General features: G+C 39.5%; 1 protein-coding gene across 4 annotated transcripts in view; it reads right to left on the bottom strand.

Moving 5' to 3' along the window:
• Positions 1-1,046: 1,046 nt before the first annotated feature.
• Positions 1,047-24,805, bottom strand: part of stx1a (syntaxin 1A (brain)) — a 38,572-nt gene continuing 14,813 nt past the window's right edge. Inside the window, exons 4-11 of one of the 4 annotated variants that reach the window (XM_072464106.1) lie at positions 10,095-10,169; positions 9,729-9,802; positions 9,560-9,668; positions 5,427-5,500; positions 5,208-5,342; positions 3,020-3,127; positions 2,789-2,899; positions 1,047-1,412 (exon numbers count right to left, since the gene is read on the bottom strand). In XM_072464106.1, the coding sequence (XP_072320207.1) occupies positions 1,335-1,412; positions 2,789-2,899; positions 3,020-3,127; positions 5,208-5,342; positions 5,427-5,500; positions 9,560-9,668; positions 9,729-9,802; positions 10,095-10,169 (764 nt within the window). In that variant the 3' untranslated portion in view covers positions 1,047-1,334. Of the gene's footprint in view, positions 1,413-2,309; positions 2,474-2,788; positions 2,900-3,019; positions 3,128-5,207; positions 5,343-5,426; positions 5,501-9,559; positions 9,669-9,728; positions 9,803-10,094; positions 10,170-24,805 lie in introns of those variants that run through there. The other 3 variants (XM_072464103.1, XM_072464104.1, XM_072464105.1) reach the window with 3 other exon arrangements.

Below are 24,805 nucleotides of genomic sequence, written 5' to 3'. Positions count from 1 at the left end.
CATTCTTTTACGTTAAATGGTTGGTAATTGTGAAAAAAGAAAAGACAATGATGATGCAGCTTGACTTAATGATGATCAGGATTTGACACGGTTCTATTGACCTCAGAAATAGGTTTTATTTAGTAGTTAATATAGTCTTGAACTCTTGTGTCCAGTTTGTTTATGGTGTGAAAACAAACAGAAAGTGTGTTTTTAGTTTTTCAGACAAACTTTAATTGGAAAAAAATAAAATAAAACACTCAACAGAAAGATGCCATATTCACAATACAATACAAGGCAACAGGTTGTATAGGCAACATGGTAAACATTGTAGTTTTGTTTATGTTGCCAGTCAATCATGCGCACAGTTTCTTGTCTAAAATAGTGACAGACAACATATCAAAACTTGCAATTTGGAAATAAAAACTTACAGTACAAACGATGTTTAAACAGCTTATTTAATTTGAACATACTGGCAGTGTTAGAGACTTATTTATCAGCATATACTTACAAAACAAGGAGAAGTGGATCACTCTTTTTTTATTTTTTTATCACAGAACTTAACGGAGTCAAATACATTGACATAAAACATCCTGTTTGCTCTCACTCGCCAAAGTGAGAAAAGCAGTGAGCTTGCAAAACCAGGTCACCTGACTTTGTAATTACTGGACAGTCATTTGCCAGGTGAACGAGCAAGTATATTATTATTTTTTCATCACATCTTCCATAAAATGATGCATCTGTCAGACGAGTTCAACCCAGACTATAGACCCACCAGCTGCACTAGTTATCAACACCAAACACAGACTCATCCTTCCAGCAGACAAACAGACAAGGTGAAATGTCTTGCTCCTAAACAGGGGACAGGGACAAACTGTTTAGTGGGTCAAACTTTCTGCCAACTGTGTAAAACATTAAAACAAAAGCCTTTATATAATTTAGTGCAGATTTCTTTTTTTTAAACTGACCTGGCAGCAATAATGTTTTTCCAAATTGCAACGTAGGACAAGATAAAAACTAATATTGAACAAATAGTGTATAAAACAACACTACAAACAGACAACAAAATGAAAACATTACTATTGAATTTTGGCCTGTAACTTTGCCTTTACAGGTGGAATGTATCAGAATGTGCCATTCACTTTTCAAAACGACATGACTTTACAATACTCAAGATCAACCGTTTGCAGCACCACAGGTTTACAAATTAGCAACTCATGCAAAAAACACCTTCAGCCTGAATCCAGTGAGTAAAACGTATTGTACATCATGTGTATCGGACACGGATTCGAGCAGGAAACTGTTAAAAGTGTAGTGTGTTTTTGCTTGTCTTGTGCAGTTGCTGTTGTGCGTCTCTAGCCCAGTGTTCCTCCGACTACAGAGGCAATGACAATGCCCAGGATCACACAGCATATAATGATCATGATTTTCTTCTGTTCAGTGTAAACAAGTGAAGAGCATCCAAAGCAGCATTATAGGGACAGAAAGGAGCGTGTTAATATTGGCAAGATTATTCATATGCTCTGAAAATCAAAAGGACGTGGTGACATTTTGGTCAAAATATATACAATGATAAGTTATAACTCTGTCCTAACTCTTATAAATAATTGCTGTAGATGTATAATTGTTGTTGTAGTAAATAATACAAATTTAAAACATTATATATGGGAAAACAATTGCTGTTGAAGTGCTTTGCCGTCTTTGTGACACTTTTATGATTTATTTTCTGTCTTATAGCTACCCAAATGTCACTTATGCCCTTTTAATTCTCCACCCTTGATATTTTAAAATAATACATCATATAGATCTGCATATTTACCAATAACATGGGAAATACAGTATGTTTGTGCTTCATTGTATTGTAAATTAAACACAAAACCAAACCACAAAGGCCACAAAAGTTATCATAAATATGAGCTCCTGCGGCAGATCATTTATTTTACGTAACTGTTAAGTCAACCTTTTAAAATTCATAGTCCAGGAAAAATGATTTTGTGTCTGTAAAATGAAATACCTTTTACAAATGGCACCTTCATATAAACAGATGAGCAGCAGCATGCGTCGGGACACAAAGGCGCATGCATCTACAGCACAGAGTTCACTTTGAGTTTACTTTGTCTTCGTGATTCTACAGCTCATCATCATACACTCAAAAATAGAAACCGAAAAAGGTGGCACATATTGAAAGTTTCACAATAACTTTTCTGTTGTTTTTTTCTTTTCTGTACCTTGAAAAACATTGTTCCTTCTCCAAAGATCTGGAAAAGGAAAGTTATCTATTGCACCTTTCATTGGGGTGATCATAAAAGATGATAGTGTGTAGTGTGCATTAATGGCAGTCTTACCTACTGCGGTGTTCTTTAAATAAATATAATAATTGCAATTAACAACTTTCATCCCACACATTTCTTATGACTCAGGTAAGACCCACTGTCAGGGAAATGATGACAATGGCCAGACAAACAGCAATGCATCCTCCAATAATGAACACTTTCTGCAAGGAGAGATAGGAGACGGTGTAAGACATTGCTAACTTTGCTTTAAAAGGTGTCAAAATTGCAATGAGGGGAAATGAAAACGCAGAAGAGACGCGTTTCTCAAAGTGTTTGCTGTTACTATCATTGACCAAGAGGGGGCAGACTCGCTCCACTTTAGGCCAGACCATCAATTATGAACATGTTTCTCCCCCAAATGAACTCGATGGCATTAAGCAGACAGGCAGCATACACTTTACATGTCACACAGTCACAGACACAGGCCATGCTTTTAGTTCAAACATGCATGTGTGAGCGGGCTTATTATGACTCACCCTCCGCGCTTTACTCTGGTATTTAACTGCCTTCTTAGTGTCTGATACTGCCCTTTCCACATAGTCTACTGAGTGCTCCACGTTATACTCTATGCGATCTATCATTTCACCCTTTCCAAGAGGAAGTTGGAGCATCCAGATTAAGATGGAGAAGAAAATATGGGCAGCAGTGGGGGGAAAAAAGGAGGAAAGAGAATTGTTAGTAGTAATAATGTTCGAGCGCTGTCCCACCTTTTTAGGCTTTTTAAACTTTTTGCATTTAGGAATGTTCTCCTTTGCATTTTCCACATAGTTCTGGGCTCCTGAAACACAGTGCTCAATGTTGTTCACCAGGTCACCCTGCATAAAACGGGGAAATAATTAGTTTATTAAAAAACAAAACAAAAATGAATAAAAATGAATGTCCAAGTAACATCTGATAAGCATCTTGCTAGTCAAGTGTGATTTATGGAATTCTACATGCAAAAGGTAGTGGTGGCCATAAGGATTGCTGCTCTTATCAAACAAGCATTTACCACTGAATTTGGGGACTTTTTAGTTTAATTGCAGGAGGAGATATATTATTGCAATTGAGAGATAGTTTGTTGCTCATATTACAAATCCTATAGACTATTGCACAGTGCTTGCAAATTGCTGATCTACTATATTGTGTATGGACATTAAAACAAGATATTACCTTGCCAAATGCTTTCGTTCTTGTGCTCGGTGTGTATTTGTGAATGGAAAAAATATTTTTTAAAGAAGCAGGTAAGGACAGACAAATTAAATACACCAGCCCATTCGCGTTGTTGGCACCCTTACTGAAAATAAATTGTTAGTTGATCAAAGTAATTACACACACAACAGGTTAGATGCAAGAATTAATAAGGCAATCAATACAAACAATGCATTAAATATGACCCTTTCAGATATTCTATCATTCATACGTGTCCTTGCTCTCAAAGTGAATATTTCTGATAAAGCCAATGGTTCTCAGTGGGGCTCCAGCCCACACAATCATATTCACAATCACAACCCGCAGGCCCCAGCATTACCTCAGGCTACACGGCACCGATGCATTAAAGGAGACATATGGACAGAGATATGTCCAACGTGTCGAATGGAAATGTGAGAAGCAGGAAAACATTACATTCTCAAGCCCACTCCACCACGGGCCAACCAAACAAATTGGTCCCAGTCTATTTTTACCAACATATTTTGCAAATGGGGATCCAGACGGAGCTGAAAACATTTATCCTTCCAACTCCTTTGGCTAAGATTACATTCATCATTTAATATTAACTTCATAACATCAGATTTGGTTGTTATTTTGTATTTTTGTCACAACACAGGAATAGTAAAATGAGGCAGCATCTGACAGAGGCCCATCTAAAGGTTGCAAAAGAATAACAGTTTGTGATGATTCAGAGACAGAGTTTGGAATTTGATACAAGCTTTTGTTTAGAATGTGCATTTTTCATTGCATAAAATGACTGTTCATTGGTTTATCCACTATCTGCTAGTGCTCTATAGTAAAAACTTATACTTGAACAGGTCTTGAGCATTCATGGCCAGAGCTGATGTCCTTCATGCACATTTTACTGCACATTTTACTACTCTGATGGTGGAGAACCTTCAAACTCTACACTGAAAGATCCTTGTCAGTGATTGGACCCCTAAATCATGGGAATGTCACACTGTTCAGAAATATTGGACTGCGGTTAATAAAACACTGTGGATTGTTTTTGGCATTGGCATCTCACTTGATTTAAGAACTATGTAGTTGGGCCTAAAAACTCCTGCCATGGACACAATAAATGGATACCTTTGGAGCAGCGGGGAAGAAGGCCATTACGGCAAAAGGGATGAAACAAAATTAACTGATTTTCACAGATTAACTGACATTCAAATACTAGAAAACAATGACATTCAGACTTATTTGAAAATTGACAGAATTAGGACAGAATTTGGACAAAATGGGACTTATATGGCGAACAAATTTTACATTGTTGGATTACATTTTACAGTTTTACAGTAACAGTTTTTTTCCCCTGTGTTTTGGTGTTTAAAATTGTGAAATTGAAATCATCAGCTGGATGGAACCAATCAATCAAAGTTTAAAAAAAAATGTTTGTACAAAATTATATAATTTAGTATTTTTCAAAATTAAAATAACTCAATGTAATCTTTGTAATATTTTCAGAGTCCATTCATTCATTCATTTTCTGTTAAGTTTAAGCACATTTTCGATCATGTTATCATCCCTTATCATTATATATATCGTTGATTTAATAATGGTTGTGATATTTGTCCAATCTAGAAGTCTAAATATCACAATTTAGCAATTTATGTTTGCCAGTCTTTCACGTCTCCACACTTAAATATTTCTCTTGTTGTATTAGATGTTGCAAATATCCAACACAGCCACATTTCTTTTTACCTGACTTTCCACCAGCATTGCCATGTCCATGAACATGTCATGCAACTCTCGGATGCTGTTCTCCAGTTTGATTATTTCGTTGTGTCGCGTCTCAATTTCATTCATGGCCTGCTCAGTGATGTTGTCCATAATGATCTGTAAAAGCGTAACAAACAGGGTAGAGTAAGTAGGAGGACTTCATTTCAATCTGAAACTTAAGTCAAACATTGTGCCACTCACTCCGGAGGTGAAGATAGCTGGGTTGTCACTTTCTAACATGCTCTCCAGCTCCTCATTTGTTGTGTTTCGTCCGGCTACAAAACATATTAGGTTATTAGCACATAAGGAGCACTATGAAAGTCTTAACTCTGTCCATCTGTGTCTACAGTCTCCCACCACTTTTTATAATTCGTTTGTAAGAGCAATTTGTAAAACCAGGCTTAAGTCTTACTGGTGATATATGTGGCCTTATGGATATATTAACCTTTGCACCTGATGTGCACCTGATAAGCTCCTGACGCTACCGTTCTTTCCTCTATAGTGACATTGCAGCACAAAAAAGACCTTATGGTTTCACGTGAGAGGATTAAATGTGTTTATTCTCCAACAACATAGAATCAGAGCAGCGTTTGCAGCGTTTGCAGCGAGGCAGTGAACATACCAGTCTCACTTCACTGGTCAGTCTGTTCTTAAGGCCATGATCAAAGGACAAGCTGGAGGACGTGTGGGAGGTGAGGGAAGTCTTAAAGGTGCACTGTATATGTCATGTTTGTGGAGGAGCCACCCACTTGTCACCATGGAGCTGTTATAGCTTTGGCTGGAAAGTTCTACAGTGGGGCATTAAACTTATCGATCTTGAATTGATTAATTTTAAAGTGCAGGTTCACTTGTCCACAGATCTGACTTGTAACTTGGCCTGGTGGCGTCACCAGCTTGGTGGAGATGGATAATTGTACAGTAATACCATATTGTGGAACATTCAAGACACAACAACACGTCCCAAAGTGAGTGAAGGAATACTTCAAGTGTACATATGTATTATGCAAATGTTGCTTATTCTGTTTTGACTTATTAGCACATTGGATCTAATTCCAGCTCTTGCCATAGAGCTTGTTACGGATAGTAGTTTGCCTTGTCTCCGCCCTCAGGTCCCTCCCAGCCAATCGCACCTGCCCAGCGGTTAAACAGCTGGAGAAGACTGGAGCCAGCACAAGGTGACCGCTGGGTCCTCGCTGCAGCATCCTTGATTTTTCATTTGTTTTAGTTGTTGTTTGCATTAAGTTTACACAATTCACTTTTGTAGCACATTTGTTATATTTTCGGTTAGAATAAATTAGTTCTTATTCAATCTTAAATCCCCACCTTTTTTGTTTCTCTAAAATACCATCTTTAATTTACGTGTCACCCCCCTAGACCTCCGTGGCACGAAACAGAGTGCAGTTTGTGTCTTTCTGATTGCACAGGTCTAGAGTGATGGCCAATGATCGTTTACATCAACAGAATATGGACCAGCAACTTCCTCATTCTGATCAACACATTTGGTCACTTCCAACATATTAAAGCTGTGAATCCTATCAACACTTCAAATGTGAATCTATGACATTTCTGTCAAATCAGAACGATGAGGGTGTGCAAGATGAAGGTTACAGGGCATTGTGAGAGGGTACCAGATCGATTTGATATTGGACTGGGCTGTCACTGATAAATAATGTGTCTTCATTAAGCCAGAGTGACATTAAACGAGTTCAAAGGTGAGTGGTGAGGAGAGGACAGAGCGGCCATTACACATATCATCTAGATAAAGGGGAATTTGGTGCCACTTCACTCAATTCATCTCACATCCCACATACATAGACACACAAGGCTCTTATTTTTCCTGACAGGCGCCGGGGGAGGCTCTTATTGGTTACCATGGAGACCCAAACCCCGAGAAAGACAAAGGCAAGAAAGTCGTACTTCACCGGCGTGCTCATGGGCTGTTAAATCATTCATACTATGTTGCTACCAGTAACAGGATTATTTAATTCCCATTGTTATGTAACACAAAGGAAGTGAGACCTCAGAGGGATGCACTGAAGAGCTAAAGCAAATGCAAATCAGTTTCAGGCTGGACTTGGTTGTAATGTGCAATTACAACCAAGAATGGTTTGTTTAGATCATGTCAAGTTTACAGACAAATACAAACTGACATTACCACAATAATTGGTCATGTGTGTGTGAACTTAATTGTCATAAATACAATAATTCATGAATCTTGAATAAAATGTCTGATTTCAGTCTATGGCCATGTAAATATTAATATGTAAATATGTAATATATTATAAATTTAAATAGAGTAATGCTTTATTATGAGGTTCTAAACTGTTATTACATTATTGTCAGGCACTATAATAAGCACTAGTTATTTGTTTATAAGCACTTAATTACAAGCATTTACTAGATGCTCATAATACCTTATAAATGTTAATAAAACATTAACCAGAAAAATTAGCAAAATGTTTGTAAGAGCATTAATAAGCTGCTTATTAAATGGTTTTAAATAACAAGTAATAAATGCCAGTAAATGCCTTATAAGTGCTTACAAACAAATAACTATGCTCATTAATGCATTATAAATGGTTTACTAAGGGATTTTTTTTACATGCAACTGTTGCTATGCTCTGCTGTTAGACCTACTGAACACAGTGGTGCGATATTCAGTGATGGCACGTTTCTGCACTCATTCACATGGTGTGATTTCAAAAAGCAGCAGGAAACCATTTTACAGCAACAAGCTCCAAAACTATTCCAGTCTCGACTCCCAACTGACTCTTAGAAATAGTAATAATAATAACCACTACAGCCCAAAGATAGATGAAATAAAATAAAATGAGTGCATGTGTCTGTTACTTTCCGGGAAAAAATAATAATAAATATGTAAATTAATGAATCTTGAATGAGAAGTAACTTTTAAAATTTTGTTGTGACGTGAAAGTGACCTTTTATTGCACAAGTTTGATTCTTTAAAAAAAATTCAAAACTAACTAATATGAACGAACAAACAAACATTTATTTTATTAATTTATTATAGATTGAGCCATAATCTATGATAGCCTTCTTGCTGTGAGGATGAAGCGCCCTCTAAGACGTAAAAGTACGTGCCGTTAAGCACAAAAGAATATAAATGGTAACGGTAAATTAGGTCCTCAGTGATAACACTCATTGCTCGGGGACTGTGTTACAATGATTACAGAGAGTTAACAGGATGTATCTGTCACTCAGAGCAGGTCTGAAATACGAGGCCAAGAGAGACGTGGGAGAGGAAATATCGATATTCTTTTCGACAGAACAGATTGTGTCCCTCTGTGTGTGATACAAGCCTATTGATTTACACCACAGTGAAAAAGATGCCACGGACAGAACATGGCTCTTTTGAACAAATCCTGTTAGTTCAGTACCAACAGATACGTGGGGAGACAATTTGCGGAGGGAAAGACTTAATTTCTTCTGCCTGTTCTCTGCCTGTCGCTTCACACTCTCTGTTGGATCCCTTCCCAGACGGCAGGTAATATCAGCAAAAGCCCCTCTGTGACTTTGATAGTTGTCAAATCAAATCCAAACACAGGAGCCCTTAAGGAAAGAGTGAATTCTGTTCCCTATACCGTATGTTACTCCTTAAAATATCCAACGACCCGTACTAATGTTATAGATTTGGTGAACACAGCTTGAACCAGTTGCACTGAAGAAATATACGAATTTTTAAAGTACATGTGACAGGTTATCATGTTTTAGTTTTTTTATTCCTTTGTTTGGTGAGATAGTTTCCGTAATAAATATTTATTATAGTTTTACATCAGCCAAGCTGCTGTTTGTGAGGTAAAATATTAAATAAATGTGTAAGATGACATGTACAATTTACACGCAACGGAGACAATTTTACGACACTTAAAATACTAATTTATTATTATTAGATCTTATTATTTGTCAAATTCAAGATATGTGTATATAGATGATGGTATTGCTGCTCATGTCCAACCAGAAAGTACAATTATAAATATCACCTCAAAAAATTGGGAAAACTGGGATTTCTAAAATTAAAATCTTATATAATCATGTTTATGTATACGAGAAATATGTAGTCAACCTGTCTTGTGGGATGTGGGATAGTCACGCTGCTGGAACAGTAATCCTAAAAATAAATATACTTAACTATATTTATATATAGTAGTTCTACCTTTATCTATATTTTCGGACACTGAATTAGACATCCACAGATATTGAAATCAGACATTTACTGTAATTTAGTTAAGTCTAGTTCTTAATTTAGTTGATTACACACAAATGATAAAAAAGCTAGAAATTTAGAAATGACTTAAATCAATATTTCCACTCACTGATCTCCAGTTGTCTCTGGATGCGGCCTTTGCAGCGCTCTCTGTAGTCTGACTGCGTGGTGTTGTACTCCGACATCACTTCTACAAACTTACGGGACAGTGTGGAGTGCTGGACACAGAAACATTATGAGATGATGTTTTTAAACACAAATGTCCACATGTTTCATACCTGTGTCTTGCGTATTCTCAGATCTGCCGATGATCTGTTTTGCCCTTCTTCTTGTTCTATTGTTTGTTGGATACCTGTAATATGATGTTAAGGTGACAATGTGCAAAAATACATTTTCAAATTCAAGTGAAAGAGCAAAATATTTAAAAGTACTAAGAAAGAAAAAAACAGGTGAAGGTCAAATGACAAAAAGGGGATTCACGAGACACTTTTCCTGGTTCTTGTCGATTAATGAGAGTAAACTTCTATTATAATGACTCAAATCCTGGTATAGTAGCATACAGTGTAAGGAGACATTTGAACATTGCTTTTATGTTGCATGTACCAGGCTCTGACTGTAAAAAAACAATGAACCACTTCACTCACTTTTTAGTTTGGAGCGGATTTTGTTGGCCAGTTTCTTGATATCTGTCATGAGATCCTCCAGATCAGCCTTAGTTTCTGTAAAAGAAAATTTAAAAAACAGCTAAGAGTCAAATAGTAAACAGCTGGTTTTGGCAATGGATATTTAACACATTCACAACTCAAAAACAACCAATTACCTAACAGCGTGCTGCTGCTGCTGCTGCTGCTGCTGCCGCTGTATTGATTGGTTTGACTGTTTGGCAAGATAATAACAGGACAATAACAGGATTTTAACAGTAACTAAGAGGGAGAGAGAGTATTTCAGTTGCATTTGAAAGGATTTATGGTCGGAACTTTGTGACGTCCCTCTTTTGGCAGCTGCGATATGTAATTTATGTTTACAACAGATGCCTTTACTGCTGCAGTAACAGTATGCATTATCTGCACCAAAAGCGACATGAGGGACCATCCACTTGTCTCGTTTAACACTGAAATGTATTTGCTCACTCTGGCTTGTTGAAATGCATTGTAACCAAACATTTGTTAATGATAAATGTCAAAAACAGGACATACGCCTCTCGGAGGACCTTTATCATCTTAATGTCATAGAAAACAGATCTGCATAATAACACCCCTTGAGAAGCCACAAACATAAACATGCCTGAAAATAAGTTGGGCTATTTCATCAAGATGGGATGTCTCTCCACGGCCTCAAGTCCTCCTCAACAGTAATGACTTTGAATATTGCATGCATGGTACGCGTTTTAATGAGCACAAGGCCCATAAGTCATGAATATGGAAAAGTTGCCAAAGTTAAAAGTACCGGTACACTCAAATAATCCAAACAGAGTATTTAATTAAACTAGACAAATACATTTCGGTGGGCTGAATTGAGAAAGGTGTGGGAAGGTTTTGCCCAAGGACACAACAACAGTATGTACTTGTCGGGGTTCAGGAAAAAGTGCCCTTTCTATAAGACGACCAATCACCTGAGCCAAAATACCACTGTCACTTCTTGAACAGCCTTACATCAATTAGTACACACTTAACGCAAACATGCTTATTGAATTATCTGTCAATTTATGAATACTTAATGTTATGTTTTACGTCTAGTTACTTGTATTAATTAACAAAAGCCTTAGTGTGGTTCAGACTCACACAAAAACTGCACCAAAATTGGATCTAATCCTGAAACTAACCTGGGCTGGAACAGGACCAAACCAATTCTACCTCAGGATTAAACTAGGCTCAGGCCAAGTGTGAACGCGCCCTTCGTTTCCTCCTGTTTAATTATCAGCAGATTCTCGCCCGGAGCTGGAAGCATGAGCAAACAGTACAGAGATAACGCTGGTGGGACAGTGATTACAAAAAACACAATGGGTTTTGTTGTGTGAGGATTACAAATGCTTATCTTTTTATACAATTTGTACATTTTATCTTTGTGAAACTTCCTTTGGATACAATGGAATATGTGCATTTACTATAGTATCGCAACTAAATAATAAGAGCTGTCTGATATTAGCTCTGCACAAAATCTACAAAGCAAAACATACTGAGTAATAATAAGAAACCCAATGCAAATGGCCATGAGAAACTGGTGGTATAACAGTCGCATGTTTGCAGGGTCAGGGACAGTGATTTCCATCTCAAGTAGAAGGCTGAGGCCCAGAGGGTGAACGGGATAAGTGGTGCTCTGTGTGCTCTATAGATGGAATCAGTTACCTACAACATCACCAACTTCCTATTTATAATGACCAAGATTTGATCAGAAACTGGAGGTGGGACATATTTTAGACAGACTCACCTTTCTCAAGAATAATGCCACTTACAGTCAATAACTAAGGCTGGTTATTAATATTTTTAGTATGTATACTTGTAAGCGATTAGGCTAAATAATACAGATGTCCAATTCAATGTTCTGCTTTGTACGTTCTGACAGAATTGTGGTGAGAACATTAGTTTGTCAGAGACACTGGGCAGGAACCTATGCTTAGTCCAAACAACTTTATGGATTAACAAAGTAATCTTATATACAGACAACAAAGCAGTTAATCTTTAGTTAAATTGCTCTATTTCTATTGTATTTATGGAAACAAACAAACACTTTTGGAGATGAACATTGTTGCCTGCGTGAATTACATTGTACGTCTTCATTAGCTTCATGAATGGGTCAACCTACTCGATTAAGTATTCATTGTCATTATTGGCTCACAGAAAAGCTAGACAAGCGCCACTGATGAATAAGTAGAAGTGAGAGGTGAAGCAAATTAGAGGACAAAAACTGAAGAGTCAATTGAGCTGTGGCTCGGTCACACTGTTCCTTTCTCCCTTTAAACCTGTTGTTGTTGTTGTTGTTGTTGTTGTTGTGTTACTTTTACTGGCGGGTGACAGCCAACTGGAAAGGTGCATTTACCGCCACCTACCTCATACTTTGAAGACGTACAGCCTTCAAAGTACCGGTATGTGGTTTTATTCGCCATTTCTCTTTCAACCTCTCTCTCCCTGAGATGCTCTCAAATGGAATCTTCAGGTCACGCTTGTTGGCATCATTAGGACCATGTTGCCATGACGACACGTGCAGTTGAGAGGGGGAAAGAGAGCTAGAGGAGGAGCGAGAGACGCTACGAGGCACAAAGTCAAACAGGGAAATAAACTTTCAAACTCATTATCATTGTATAGTGTGAGTGAGTCTGGATGAAATCCTTTAATCTTGTTTAGTCTTTAGTCTGTATATTTCGTCACGTCTTAAGTAAAAGAAACAAAACCTTTGCCAAAATATTGTTATCAATGGAAGTACGCACATTTTTATAACATTGCCTATCCCATAGACTCTTTAATATTGATTTAAGGATTCATGCAGGACCCTATACATTGTTTTACTTGGTCTTCGGACAAATTGTATACCGGCTTGTGATGTGAGGGGGGTTTATGAGTCACAATTGTATTTATAATCGGACCACTACGATCAGACTTTTACACATGTGTGGGCTGCTCATGTTACCTATAACACTCAAGGAGAAACACAACGTGAAAGGCATTATGTGATGAGGAAATGCATCCTGGTGGAAATGGAAGCCCCCTTGTACATTTAACCATTAGCTGTGTTATATTCACTTGAGGCTAGAGGTGGGTAACATATGAGTGCATCAAGTATATTGTTTATAGTGAAAGAAATGCTGCAAACAGAGCAGATTAAGAATAAAATGGTAAACTTTCAAATAAGAGTGAACGGTGATATTTCTGCACATTTGAAAGTTTGATAATTAAACTTGAAACTACTGATAATTAAACTTGAAACTACATTTTAACACATTTCCGCTGGGTTTATTGCCCACCCGTACTTGAGGCTGATACATGTTCTTTGTATTTGTGTCACTCACTATGTCACTGTACTGTTAAGAGTGACAGGCTCCTCTTCAGCTCACAGTTTCCCCCACAAACAGTCTCCCTCTGTAAATATAAGACCATTATTGATAGTCTAGAGTCCAAGAACATAGCAGTGAGCTCATCTGAACATATTTGCTTTGCACGTGCCATTCTTAACTGGTCTCGCTGTGGGACAACTTTATTTATCTTTCTTCTATTTACAAGTAGGTGACATAGTTTCGACTCGAAATTTCTTGACTTCAAATTGGTATTGTTATTTTTTGTGGTTCTTAACACTTGACATTTCTATTATAACTCTATTCTATGTCTTCACTTCAGAGAGTCAAGGTCACTGAGGTATCCAGTAAAAGATTGATTATGATATGTTATTTCATGAGCATTGACCCTTGCGTACCACTTAGCCTTGGCACTCTGAACAATCACTCGAAGGGAGATAATGGTGGTAATGGTAATATTACTTTCTCTTTGCAGCATATATAGATACACCATGGCAGACAGTAAAACAGATGTTACTATGAGTCTTATTATGAAGCAGTGGTTGAGGAAGTACTACATTTTTGATTTCAGTAAAAGTACAGATGCACAAGTTTAAAAAAAAGTAATGTATGTGTATAAGTAGCACATTAGAACATCGTTAAAAAAATATTAAAGATTTTGTTAGAGAATTGTGCCAATGTTTGGTCATCATCTACACTTTTCTAGCAAATCTGATGTGTATACGTGCTCAAAATAACCCTCAAACCAAATTAAATGTACTTTCTACTTTTCAGTGCAGTTCAAAAACAGATGGAAAATAGCCTTTTTTGCTCTGGTATATTTACACTGTAACTGTTAAAGATGTTCATTAATATGCAATGTCCCTATCAAATAAAACAAATCAAATACAAAATCTAGTGAAGTTGTGATAAAGTAAAAGTAAGAAGTCAATTGCAGATACCTAAAAATATTTCACCCTGGAGAGACAAAGAGACCACGAGAATGGACTGTTTAGCAAGCTTTATTCGTGAGTTATTTGGCGCTCAGACCCCGGCGGAAGACGTTGCAATCATGGCCACTCCATGATCTATTTGTATTAGATGTCTCCCCCCGGAGCCTGGAGACTGGTGGTGGTAGATGTGAAGAGAAGGTAGAGGATGAGGGGAATGTAAAGGAGGAGCTGGGGAGGTGGTGGGTCGCAGTACGGTTTGAGCGGTTGAGCCATCTGCCTGAGGGCTTAAATGCGACCGCCTGTGCGCTGATTGGAGCGGGGAGGAGTCACTTGAGAGCGTTGATTGGGGATGAGGAGCAGGTGCGAGGGCCATGGTACAGACGCCCCCTGACCTTTCACCCTACTTCTTGGCCAGGAAAAACTGCATAACCTCTTTGGGATAAGAGCAGAAACCTGGGAGAGTCCATGGTGAAGTGAGGGATCTGACTCTCACAGACGGACAGGCGGGCGCCTGCTTGAGTGCGATGATGGCGCTGGGGAGAGGGGTCCTTCCATGGAGGCCTTGACGTAGATGGGTGGAGTTAGGTCTTCCAGGCTGAATTTACGCAGGCTTCATGTGTGCAATACTTTTGTACCGAGTTAATTTCAACAACTGATAGTGTAGTAGCATAAAAGTACAACATAAACGTGATGGATGTGCATGATTTGACAAAGCCTTGATATAATTGTGTTGATGAAAACTCATAATTGTGTGATGTGTTTGACTGCGATTGTGAATGTGTGCTACAGAGAGTATGTTTGTCAAAATAATCAACACCCAGATTACTACTGAAACAAGATACTCATTTGAAGTATCAAATAAAGCATCAGAACTATTTTGTGACCAAATGTCAATTGTAAAGAAACTAATACAAAATAAAATGACATTCTGTTTGAAAAATTGAGTCCATCACTGGGGTATAAAGATTGTCATTGGAGTGAGCCTTTCCTCAGTACTTACTTTTTAGCACAGAGACGGACGTGAACTTTAAATGGAAGTAACTCATTTACTGTATATCTGTATCTGAGTGATTGTCTCATCATAATATAATATTTTTTTTAAATGCCTGCACAAAATTGTTCTTTAGTATTGCTCATTAAAAGACACAAGAAAGAAAAATGTATGAATTATTAAGAAATTAAAGCAAATATATTTTTATTGAGCAGCATCAGGACACAAACCTATGAGAGAAAGAAGAAAAATAATACAACTATTTTATGGGACCCATAAAAGTAATCGTGTTTCTAAATGCAGACACTTTTTGTCCACCGCTTGTGCACTAGATACACTCCATGAGGCATATAACCCAATACATCATCACTATCAGAGCTACTACTTTACGTCTTCTCAAACACAGCCCACACAGACAGTAATCCTGAACTCACACATTATACTGTATATTCTGTAGCACTATTCACTGGTGGAGATTTGCCACACTACATTTATGTGGGTGGACTGAACTGTGATTGGGGTAATGTGGTGCAGAGGCGACTGAAGGTGAGCCCAGTCAGCAAACAGACAGCTCCTGTGTCAGGAGGAGGTGCGAGAGGCTGCTCAAGTGGGCGGCTGCAGAGATGTCATTATGCAACTCGTAAAGCGTGACCGAAGCAGCACATGCTTTACTGCCAGTGTGAGTCTAATTCCTTGTTAGCTACTTTGTCAACACTTGACTCGGACTAAATCACTGGTTCACAAACGGGGGCCACAGGACACCTTAGAGGGGGCTCCGGCGATTGCGTGGGGTCTCAGAAATATAATATCTGCAAATTAAATGGCAAAAAGACAGCAAGAGCACAATTTGTACGCAGAGTGATTCAAAGTGCTTTCCGTATGATTGGAAAATGGGCGTAAAGGGACATAAAAACATACCTCTAATTGTCTGAAATAACTGCTTGTTAGAATTAATTATTGTCATTCGTTTGCGGGAGCCATAGGTTTTGGTCTGGGGCCTGACAAGCCTCCGGTACCGATTCAAATACTGATTCTTATGGGTGAATCTGAATTTGTGAGCACATCAAGTGGTCAACGCAATAGCAGTTAGATGGTTTAAAGAAAATGTACTGTAAAATGTTTTGCCTGATGATAGCCGTTACATACATACATATTTAAATCTATTCAGTGAGCTATTGGTGCACAAAACTAGTGAATTTAGATATTGCAAAGATGGGTCAAGGTTTGCCCAGTTATTTGCCGCATAAACATGTCTGATGTATCGAATCCATATCAGCTTTATTTATACGAGAAGAAACACACTACAATATTATGCCTAAACCACAGAACAATGGTCATCATCAACATAAAATTAAATAAGTATAGCAAAAGGGACATTGTCTGAGAATTAGTAGGTAGATTATTTCACTGATTTAAAGGCTTCAAAGTGGAAGTAATACTACAAGTACCACACACAGCTCACCATTATCTCCTCTCAGAAAAAATATATTCAGGGCCCCGAGGCTAAGCGGTGTGTCATGAAACAACTTGTACTTTATACATTACAAGTGAACCCCATTCTCATAAGATAAAAGGTCAATTGGTACCTCCAAAACGACAATACCAATTTGAAGTCCGACAACTGTCTGCAGAACGCTTCATGAGTTTGACATTTCCAAAATTATTTCCCTAATTTTGCCCTGGATCGGGTTGAAAATCACTGCATTTACTGGCATAACATACACACAAACCATTCATTGCGCTTATACACTATTAGCACGATGAAACAAAATGGATAGTATTAATAGATGGTGTTTAATGCAGAGTCACGTTACATAACAGGGACCCCGGCGGTATTTAAAAGCTCCGTTGCTAGCTGGTGGCCACTTTGCAACAGGCTGACAAACATGATGACCTTCGTGTAATAAATGGCCCTGACATTTACATTGGCCACTCACTGATGTGCATTTATCAGCGCCAACACAGGCTAACGCTAAATCCATCTGGGACACAAAGAAGGCTATCTTAAATGCAGCACCTTGGCCACATAAGAAGACCATAAGGATATTAAGACCTTACCACGAACGGTATTGGAGGGTGCGAATGGACAGAAGGTGTTCAGTAAGAAATGATACCCAGGGATGTAACTAAATGAAAAACTAGAGAAAGGGAATGTGGTGTTAGCCGCTGTGATAAGAAGAGCGGTTTGATGAGAGACAGACGAGCCAATAAACTGTCTCCGAGTTCAATCGCAGCATCCAATAAGACGCTTTTACTTCTCTGTCAAACTGAAATAGATTCCCTTGATTTATGTAGTGGAGAGTCGTTTCTCTTTCTTTGTTCACTAAAATGTGCCTCCATTACTGGTCTTTTCCGCCACAGGTGTAAATTATGCAGCAAAGTGTGACGTTTGACATTTTTCTTTTGTGCTTTTCTGCTTTCATGACTCATCATTAGCGTGTTATTGTCGAGGTAAAACGTTTAAGAGAGGGATTACAAATATTAGAAGATCAGAAAAGACACAGATGACATTCCAATAGTGCCCTTTTCATTCGTGATTCATTTTCTGTTAAAAAAAAACAAACATATTAAGCTTTTCTATGTGGCTTCTTTGAAACAGTTATTAACATAGGTGAGTTAAGCAGCTACATTTCTTTTCTCAATAAAGAGTAATGGTACTTTAACACAACTCAAGTAAGAGTCAAAACATACATACTACTCTTCGGACTCACTTTAATAATACTTATAATAATTTAACGTTTAGTGTAGACATTCATTTACACACTAATAGACATTTTTCTGCCAAAACATTTATCTAAAATAACTACCAAATATAGCCGCAAGCGGCAATGATCGGCCCTCGCCACGCCGCCGCCACCACGCCGCAAGAGGAGGGGGCGCTAACGCGCCCCAATTGTCCTTTTATTACGCCTACTGCTGAATCTGTGACGCTGTCACATCTTCTCCCCTTTGTTTTACCATCAAAAAGCTATTTTATTTTGAATTCTTGGCAAAATGTGCTTTGCCGCACAGACACCGTGACTCTTTGAATAAAAATGTGAATAACTTTTAATGGTCCACCCCTGAAGATGAGTCTCACCAAATTTCAGGTTAATAGGGCTAACGCCCTGGGAGGAGTTTGTGAAAGTCTAAAGTGTAAACATGTTCTGGCGATTTCCCCATTGGAATAACATGGGAGGTTTCGGTCATCGTTACGGCAACGCCATAACAATTATGACATGGGTCTCATTGACTTTTTTGATGGGGATGCCAAAATTGAGTTGTGTGTCAAATTTCATAAAATTTCGCAAAACTAAACATTTAACCTCCATATAAAATCTGTAGGGGGCGCTGTAGCGCCAAATTAATTTATTTCACTTCAAGTACGTTTAGCGCAAAGAGTTTAACAACTGATTCTAATTTGACGCAATTCGGACTTTATCTGCGCAAACGGCAGAAATGTTAAATTTGGGAGATTTCTGAAATTCTAGCTAAAGCTTGCGGCTTCGCCGCACAGAGACCGTGAGAGGTATCAATGTAATTTTAATAACTTTTGATGTCCCACTCCTCAGTAGCATTTTCACCAAATTTCAGCTTTTTAGAGCCAACGCCCTGGGAGGAGTTCGTAAAAGTACGACGTTTGGAAAAACTCCCGAGTCCTGCTTAGCCATTTTTGAACCAATATGGCCGACATTTGGTTGGGCGGACGGCGTTGCCGTAATAATATTTTTTACTTCTCTTGTCACCATGTACCTCTGCGCCAAATTTCATGATTCTACGATCAGATTTTTTTTGGGTCATTTCCTATCTCTCAATGCATTTTTGGTACATTTGGGAGCGCTGACGCGCCAATTTTTTTTATTTTAGAAAAGGGAAATAGCCAGAATGTAGAGAGGCACGACTTTTAGAGGTGTGCAAATTTTTGTGACTTTTCGTCAATGTTCACTGGGTGAAAAATAGGGGGGTTGGTCCCGAGAAGAAAGAAAGAAAGAAGAAGAAAGAATATTAAAGCCGCAAGCGGCATCCAACGGCCCTCGCGGGCCGCCGGCCTTCCGACTCTGCGCTTTCGACTTGATAAAGATGGCGCCCTTATTGTCTGTTGAATTAAAAAAGAACTTGACAGACGGCGACACATTGGACATGGCCAATCCAGTGGAAATGAACACAAATGTCGGTCAAATGTGCGGGTCCGCCGCACAGAGACCGTGACACTTGGAATAAAAATATGGATAAGTTTTGATGCCCCGCTTGTGTAGATGATTTTCCCCAAATATGAGTTTGATCGGACAATCGCCCTAGGAGGAGTTCGTTAAAGTGTGAAGCGTAAAAATGTGGTGATTTGAGCGATTCTACGATTTTCTCATAAGGATAACATGGGATGTTTCTGTCATTGCTACGGTTACGCCGTACAAAATATGACTTTGGCTCTCATACTTGTATGATCAGGATGGCAAATTAGAATTTTGTGCAAAATATCATGTCATTTGGAAAAACTCTATTGTTTATAGGCTACTCTGAAGGCCAAATAGTCAGAATTCTGGGAAACGTTTGCGGCTCCGTCGCACAGAGACCGTAAAAGTTATCCTTAAAATTTGGATAACTTTAGATGCCCCACTTGTCTAGAGGACGTACACCGATTTTGAGGTTGGTGGGCAAAACGCACTAGGAGGAGTTCGTTAAAGTGTGAAACATAAAAATGTGGTAATTTGAGAGATTTTGTGGTCTTCCCATAGGGATAACATGGGATGTTTCTGTCATCGCTACGACTACGCCGTAAAAATTAAGGCATTTGTCTGATTGGCTTTTGTGATCGGGACGGCAAAATAGAATTTTGGGTAAAGTTTAGACAATTTTGGTAAAACTAATTTTTGACCTTCAATGTTAATTTAAAGGTCACTCTGTAGGGGGCGCTATCGCGGCCATTTCAATTTTGTCAGCCTAAACTGGTCCAAACTAGAAAGTTTAACAACTGATTCAAATTTGGTCCTAATCGGACTTGTTTTGATCAAATGGGAGCAATTTTTAGATCTGCAATATTCCAGAATAAGTTGTCCAACTTTGCGGCTGCGCCTCACACAGACCGTAAAAGGTATCTCAAAAAATTGGATAACTTTAGATGCCCCACTTGTCCAGAGGACGTCCGCCGATTTTGAAGTTGGTGGGCAAAACGCCCTAGGAGGAGTTCGTCAAAGTTTGACGTGAACAAAATGGCTAACACAGGGTGTTTTCATTTTCAAAGGAAGATGGCGGCCATAGGGTAAATCTGGGGGCGTGGCCACAATAATATTTTTTTTTGTCCTCACGAGAGGAATGTGTGTTCCGAATTTCGTAGCTCTACGACAAAGTTGACCTCGGGGCGTCTCCCATAGGCGCAATGTATTTTGACTTTTGTCGGTGGCGCTGTCGCGCCATTTTTTAACGGAAAAAAAAATGGCCCAGAAAAAACTAAATTTTTCGCCGATTCTGAATTTTGGGCAAAGTTTGGTGAGTTTTTGAGCATGTTCAGGGGGTCAAATTAGAGTTCAAAGCGATGAAGAACAAGAAAAATAATAATATATATAGCCGCAAGCGGCAATGATCGGCCCTCGCCACGCCGCCGCCACACCGCCGCCACGCCGCAAGAGGAGGGGGCGCTAACGCGCCCCAATTGTCCTTTTATCACGCCTACTGCTGAATCTGTGACGCTGTCACATGTTCTCCCCTTTGTTTTACCATCAAAAAGCAATTTTATTTTGAATTCTTGGCAAAATGTGCGGCTTTGCCGCACAGACACCGTGACTCTTTGAATGAAAATGTGGATAACTTTTGATGGTCCTGAAGATGAGTCTCACCAAATTTCAGGTTAATAGGGCTGACGCCCTGGGAGGAGTTTGTGAAAGTCTAAAGTGTAAACATGTTCTGGCCCCATTGGAATAACATGGGAGGTTTCGGTCATCGTTACGGCAACGCCATAACAATTATGACATGGGTCTCATTGACTTTTTTGATGGGGATGCTAAAATTGAGTTGTGTGTCAAATTTCATATAATTTCGCAAAACTAAACATTTAACCTCCATATAAAATCTGTAGGGGGCGCTGTGGCGCCAAATGAATTTATTTCACTTCAAGTAGGTTTAGGGCAAAGAGTTTAACAACTGATTCTAATTTGACGCAATTCGGACTTTATCTGCGCAAACGGCAGAAATTTTAAATATGGGAGATTTCTGAAATTTTAGTTACAGTTTGCGGCTTCGCCGCACAGAGACCGTGAGAGGTATCAATGTAATTTGGATAACTTTTGATGTCCCACTCCTCAGTAGCATTTTCACCAAATTTCAGCTTTTTAGGGCCAACGCCCTGGGAGGAGTTCGCAAAAGTACGACGTTTGGAAAGACTCCGAAGTCATGTTTAGCCATTTTTGAAGCAATATGGCCGACATTTGGTTCGGGGGACGGCGTTGCCGTAATAATATTTTTTACTTCTCTTGTCACCATCTACCTCTGCGCCAAATTTCATGATTCTACGATCAGATTTTTTTTGGGTCATTTCCCATCTCTCAATGCATTTTTGGTACATTTGGTGGCGCTGACGCGCCAATTTTTTTATTTTAGAAAAGGGAAATAGCCAGAATGTAGAGAGGCACGATTTTTAGAGGTGTGCAAATTTTTGTGACTTTTCGTCAATGTTCACTGGGTGAAAAATAGGGGGGTTGGTCCCGAGAAGAAGAAGAAAGAAAGAAAGAAAGAAAGAAAGAATAATATTCCGATGCGAAAACAATGTTTCCCATTTTTCAAATATCATAAACTATACATTTTCGGAAAGCGCTCGCGCTTTCCTACCTCATGGTGTGGGTCCCTGGTCACTGACGGGTACTTTCGATAATTTTGAGTGGGCTCCGCCCACTTTGTGTTTTTGGCCCTCTATACAGTAATAATGTTCAATTTTTGCATTACATGCTTATATGCATGGAACATGCAAGAGATGGGGAACGTATTCGTGAGCTACTTAGCGCAAATGAGTGCTTTATATGGGGATGACGACCGCTTCGCGGTCGTCATCCCAATGTAAAGTGCTCGTTTAGTGCGAACTTTTGCACGGGCTTCGCCCGTTTACAACGGTAATGTTCCATTTTCCTACAACTAATTAGTATGCACGGGGCGTGCATGAGTGGAGGAGTGCGTTAGTGAGTGTTTGGAAGTGGGCGAGCGCTTCGCGCTCGATTTCGTGCGCACTACGTGCGCACTTTCGCAGCCGTGCTTCGCACGGCCTTACGAGATTAATAGGCCTCTCGCCAGCTTGTGGCGCTCGGGCCTAAATATAGCCGCAAGCGGCAATGATCGGCCCTCGCCACGCCGCCGCCACACCGCCGCCACGCCGCAAGAGGAGGAGGCGCTAACGCGCCCCAATTGTCCTTTTATTACGCCTACTGCTGAATCTGTGACGCTGTCACATCTTCTCCCCTTTGTTTTACCATCAAAAAGCTATTTTATTTTGAATTCTTGGCAAAATGTGCGGCTTTGCCGCACAGACACCGTGACTCTTTGAATGAAAATGTGGATAACTTTTGATGGTCCACCCCTGAAGATGAGTCCCACCAAATTTCAGGTTAATAGGGCTGACGCCCTGGGAGGAGTTTGAGAAAGTCTAAAGTGTAAACATGTTCTGGCGATTTCCCCATTGGAATAACATGAAAGGTTTCGGTCATCGTTGGGCAACGCCATAACAATTATGACATGGGTCTCATTGACTTTTTTGATGGGGATGCTAAAATTGAGTTGTGTGTCAAATTTCATATAATTTCGCAAAACTAAACATTTAACCTCCATATAAAATCTGTAGGGGGCGCTGTGGCGCCAAATGAATTTATTTCACTTCAAGTAGGTTTAGGGCAAAGAGTTTAACAACTGATTCTAATTTGATGCAATTCGGACTTTATCTGCGCAAACGGCAGAAATTTTAAATATGGGAGATTTCTGAAATTTTAGTTACAGTTTGCGGCTTCGCCGCACAGAGACCGTGAGAGGTATCAATGTAATTTGGATAACTTTTGATGTCCCACTCCTCAGTAGCATTTTCACCAAATTTCAGCTTTTTAGGGCCAACGCCCTGGGAGGAGTTCGTAAAAGTACGACGTTTGGAAAAACTCCGAAGTCATGTTTAGCCATTTTTGAAGCAATATGGCCGACATTTGGTTCGGGGGACGGCGTTGCCGTAATAATATTTTTTACTTCTCTTGTCACCATCTACCTCTGCGCCAAATTTCATGATTCTACGATCAGATTTATTTTGGGTCATTTCCCATCTCTCAATGCATTTTTGGTACATTTGGGGGCGCTGACGCGCCAATTTTTTTTATTTTAGAAAAGGGAAATAGCCAGAATGTAGAGAGGCACGATTTTTAGAGGTGTGCAAATTTTTGTGACTTTTCGTCAATGTTCACTGGGTGAAAAATAGGGGGGTTGGTCCCGAGAAGAAGAAGAAGAAGAAGAAGAAGAAAGAAAGAAAGAATAATATTCCGATGCGAAAACAATGTTTCCCATTTTTCAAATATCATAAACTATACATTTTCGGAAAGCGCTCGCGCTTTCCTACCTCATGGTGTGGGTCCCTGGTCACTGACGGGTACTTTCGATAATTTTGAGTGGGCTCCGCCCACTTTGTGTTTTTGGCCCTCTATACAGTAATAATGTTCAATTTTTGCATTACATGCTTATATGCACGGAACATGCAAGAGATGGGGAACGTATTCGTGAGCTACTTAGCGCAAATGAGTGCTTTATATGGGGATGACGACCGCTTCGCGGTCGTCATCCCAATGTAAAGTGCCCGTTTAGTGCGAACTTTTGCACGGGCTTCGCCCGTTTACAACGGTAATGTTCCATTTTCCTACAACTAATTAGTATGCACGGGGCGTGCATGAGTGGAGGAGTGCGTTAGTGAGTGTTTGGAAGTGGGTGAGCGCTTCGCGCTCGATTTCGTGCGCACTACGTGCGCACTTTCGCAGCCGTGCTTCGCACGGCCTTACGAGATTAATAGGCCTCTCGCCAGCTTGTGGCGCTCGGGCCTAATAATATTTTTAGCAAAAACAATATAGCCGTTTCCACTATAACAACAAATTATACATCGTTTGAAAGCTCTAAGCCTTCCCGATGCCGCCATGGGGTGGAATCATCATTACGAGCGCTTACGCGCTCGTCACTCCCTATTCCGTCGGGATGCCCCGCCCACTCCCCATAGACTTCCATTGATTTGAGCAGATACAAGCATGGCCCATGCCTGCGGCATGGATTCTCGCGTACGGGACGATGCCAGGAGGGTTTTTGGAGGAATGCAGCGCTTCGCGCTGCTGTTGTCAACAATTAGTGAATGGGCGTAGCCCATTCACTAATTGTTGACTATTTCTGTCATAGCAGGAGTAAGTATGCATGATCCATGCCTTCGGCATGGGCTAGTTCACTGTACTTGCC

This window comes from Eucyclogobius newberryi, unplaced genomic scaffold (assembly GCF_026437365.1).
Source record: "Eucyclogobius newberryi isolate DKJ021-1_F unplaced genomic scaffold, fEucNew1.0.hap1 SCAF_10, whole genome shotgun sequence".
Taxonomy (NCBI): Eukaryota; Metazoa; Chordata; class Actinopteri; order Gobiiformes; family Gobiidae; genus Eucyclogobius; species Eucyclogobius newberryi.
This window is presented reverse-complemented; position numbering and strand designations above follow the sequence as displayed.